Source organism: Apodemus sylvaticus, chromosome 18 (assembly GCF_947179515.1).
Source record: "Apodemus sylvaticus chromosome 18, mApoSyl1.1, whole genome shotgun sequence".
Taxonomy (NCBI): domain Eukaryota; kingdom Metazoa; phylum Chordata; class Mammalia; order Rodentia; family Muridae; genus Apodemus; species Apodemus sylvaticus.
The window spans coordinates 51,590,392-51,594,217 of NC_067489.1; the positions used below are offsets into that span (position 1 = coordinate 51,590,392).

General features: G+C 36.3%; 1 protein-coding gene across 1 annotated transcript; it reads left to right on the forward strand.

The window, feature by feature from the left end:
- Window positions 1-2,123: 2,123 nt before the first annotated feature.
- Window positions 2,124-3,425, forward strand: LOC127668471 (cytochrome c oxidase subunit 6B1-like). Its single transcript, XM_052162122.1, has 2 exons — window positions 2,124-2,201; window positions 3,162-3,425. The coding sequence occupies exons 1-2, from the start codon at window positions 2,124-2,126 to the stop codon at window positions 3,423-3,425; spliced, it is 342 nt and encodes a 113-aa protein (XP_052018082.1).
- The last annotated feature ends 401 nt before the right edge of the window (window positions 3,426-3,826 follow it).

The following is a 3,826-nucleotide window of genomic DNA, read 5'->3' on the forward strand; positions in this document are numbered from 1 at the left end:
AAGGAAAAATATTGTTATCTGTCAGAAGCCAAAGTTACTGTAATACAAAATATTTTTCAAAAATAACAGCTGACAATTGCAAACAGGGTTTCAAGCAAACAGGTTTTCATTTTAAATACTTATCACTAAATTAATAAAAGCATCTCCCCAGCAATAAATAAAATCAAATAGTTACATGTCTATTTGGAGGGGAACTACTGTCTTTCTTTTGTTGGAGATATTATTTTACTTTGCTATTTTATCATAATTTAGATCTTTGCTCATGATCTTAAAGAGTCTTGAGTTTACAACTTCTTATCAACAGACTCAGTCAATCATTCTAAGAAAGCAATGGAAACAAACTCTTCATCAATAGTGGGTTTACACTAATTAGAAATAGAGCATGTCACCATCATCCCAAGACCTCTTTGGCCTGTGTAGGATTTAACCCAAGAAAAGTTCCTGCATAATTCTTAGTCATATATTGGCAAAAGAGAGACACCCACATACTTACCAAATGAGACCAGATGGAAAAGTTGATTCCGTGTTACAGCAATTCCAGTGTCTTCATCACCAAGTGCTTGTTGTCCTCCCTATATACAGACCTGAATGTCCCCTGCCCAGAAAGTCACATAGTGCAGGTCCTTCTGCACCAAAGATTCTTTAGACTTGTAAGAAATAATTTCCATGCTTCAAAGCTGTTTTGCTGTTCAATGTCCCCAACAAAGTACTTTGTGGGAAAAAAGAAAAAAAAGCCCTAAAACTAAAAACCAAAACAAAACCAGTTTAAAATATTTTGCACCCCATCGCTAGTAGAGATGAAGAATGCTAACAACACACTTTAGCATATTTTCACACTTTCCCAATTGTCATTTGACAGATGCACTCAAGAATCCATGGTGCCTGAATAACCATAATTCTTCAACATAAAAATAAATTCCTTTGGGTTTATAATGAATTTTAGTACCAATAAACACAGCAGGAAGAGAATAACATCTCAGCTGAGCTCTGTTACTGAATCACATGCACGGCTCTGTAGGATTTGCCAAAATTCCATAGAAAATGGACTGAATAAAACTTATTACTGTTTTTAGTAAAACAAACTCTATGAAAGATAGTATTCCAATAGCAGCGATTTCCTTCCCTCGGAAATCCAGGAGGTTTTGGTTTTTTTTTTTTTTAAAGCAGAGTAATGGCAGGCATGCTTTTAAAACGCATCTGTAAGAATCCTATTTTTGCTAGGCAAGTCCCCATAAACAGTGTTAGCTTTAAAGGCCTTCTGGGTGCTTGCTTTAAAATTTGTGAGTTATAGTAAATTTGACAGTTTGGGGAAACTTAGGAACTTGAGGTGAATTAAGTTTACAAAGTTTTCTTCTGACATTTCCACTTAAGAGGAGCTTTCTCTTATCCCATCTGTTGTTACCAGCCCTACCCAACCAGTCGCAGAGCTCTTCAAAAGCTCTCCACACATCAAATGAGGTACAAGAAGAAAGGAGGAGTGGCCCCTTGTTCTGGAAAGACTCAGTGAAGCAGTATTCCGCAAAACCAGAACGGGGAAGTGGGAAGGGGTGGGTGGGAGGACAGGGGGAGAGAAGGGGGCTTATGGGAATTTTGGGGAGTGGGAGGCTAGAAAAGGGGAAATCATTTGAAATGTAAATAAAATTATATCGAATTAAAAAAAAGCTCATCAAAGCCTGACCATTGGATGGTAAAATGGTGGCCCTTCACATTCATTTATACTTACTTCATGAGCAAAGCATTTAAGAAAAGACCACCATTTTCTTAAAAGAAACCCTTCTCCAATCCTAGTTTCTTCATCTACCACAAGATAAAATAAATTTAACTTTGGCATTAATTGCCTTAAGAGTAAAACTTTAGACTTTTAGAGCCATCAAAATGATCCTGGATTTTTTTTTTTTTTTTTTTAGTTCTCCAATCTTAAATCCAGAATCTGGTAACATGGCCAGGAATGGCATTAGAACTTGTAATCTTAGTTTGAATCAATGCTAAAAAGTGATTGTTTTTCTAAGGAAAGCTCTTTATCATAAAACAATACATATCTACTTAATCAAGAAGTATAGAAACACCAATCATTGAGGTATTGTCCTATAAACCTTGACTGGATTTTCATGTTTTACATTTACATGCTCAAGGCTGGTCCAGACAACCCAGAAGATGGAAAAGGGTCCCAGAAGCTGGCTAAAAGAATCAGAAACATCAAGGTAAAATTTTTAACCCACTATAATTTATCAGGGTTTCCTAGAATTCACATAATTAAGGCAATTGTTACATCCATTTATTTCAAATATTTTAGCTTTCCAGTTGCATAGTATTTGATCATTGTTGCAGTTAATAGGTTAAAAACTAACTTTGTTCTCAAATTAACTATTGGCTGTTAAGGGCTTTATAGCACTTGTCACTAAGCTTTATATTAAACACCCAAACTGTGTGACAGACAAATAAAAGATGGTGCTGTCTTCTTGCTGTATCTTCTTGCCAGACGATTCACAAACAAGCAAAGAACAAATTCTTGCCCTGGGGAATATTGCATTCTTAGGCAACAGGCTGCAGAAAACAACTCCAAAGTCATGTGAAACATGTAGAAGAATACTTTTCAGATTTCAATGTTTATAGAGTCATGTTGAGATCTTGTTAAAATGTAGAGCCTGGTTCTGAGGAGCTGGGAGGAGGAGCGCAGCAAGTGACCAATGTGGATGCTGTTGCTACACTTCTAGTAGCAAGGAGATCATAGGGTATGAATGAGGCTCTGCCACCACTAGGTGAGCTATGACATCATCTTTCTGTACTGTATTTATTTTATGTGGAAATACTATATGAAACACATATACAATGCTCTTTGTAACTCTCAATACTTTGATCTCTATGAGTACGTTATCATTAGTTTTTAACATTTGTGTACTCATCAGATGTTGACACGGCTTAAAACTGAATCTTATCGCAATGGAAAAAGCAAATACATTAGTCGTCCTGCTTTCTATATGAACATACTCTTCAAATTATTCATTTTACGTTGTGTGAATTGTCTTATGAGTTTCCACTTTTCCATACTCAGTTTTTCTACTGGGTACAATTTTATACAGTGTAAGGTTAAAAATGTGATTTTTAAGAACATCTAGGCTAATTGTCACCTTAAAGTGATGCTGTTCTGGGACTGTCTTTAGGAGTCAACATCATGGGTGAAGACATCCACGGAGAACTACAAAACTGCCCTCTTTGAGAGCCGCTTCCCAAACCAGAACCAGATCAGGAACTCCTGGCAGAACTCCCTGGACTTCCACCACTGTGAGATGAAAATGACCCCAAAGGAGTGTGATGTCTTCATGTGTGAGTGCTTCTGGAATATGTTCAAGACCCTCTGCCTCATATCCTGGGTCTCAGTCTGGGATGACCTAAGAGAAGAAGGCACATTTCCTGGGAAGATGTGACCTGGCCCCATACACATCTCCTCAGGGTTTTTGGCCTTTTCCATGGATAAAAAAAGGGGATGCTTCTATATTATATGATGGTTCCTACCCTGGGACCCTAAGTCATGATGCAAATGCTATTAAAAATTGGCTAAAAAGTTTTTTAAAAAATCTATCATACAACTCTCAAATATCTTATTTTAAAATAGGAACTGCCATCTGTAAAATGTTCAAATCTAATGTATTATAGTTCAAATGCAAATGTAAGCATTTTTAATTGTAGCTGTCTAGGTCACAGAGCCTCATATGAAAAACTAATACATTATCTAATAAATGAATACATTATCTAGTAAATGAATGCTCAGTTATAGTTAGGTGGAGAAAAACAAAAGAACATGTGCTCCACAATACATTAAATATAC

Excerpts from the sequence above, each read along its gene's own strand:
- LOC127668471 (XM_052162122.1), top strand. The coding sequence starts at position 2,124 with ATGCTCAAGGCTGGTCCAGACAACCCAGAAGATGGAAAAGGGTCCCAG. Across the intron at positions 2,202-3,161 it reads AAAGAATCAGAAACATCAAG|GAGTCAACATCATGGGTGAA; the intron begins GTAAAATTTTTA and ends GACTGTCTTTAG.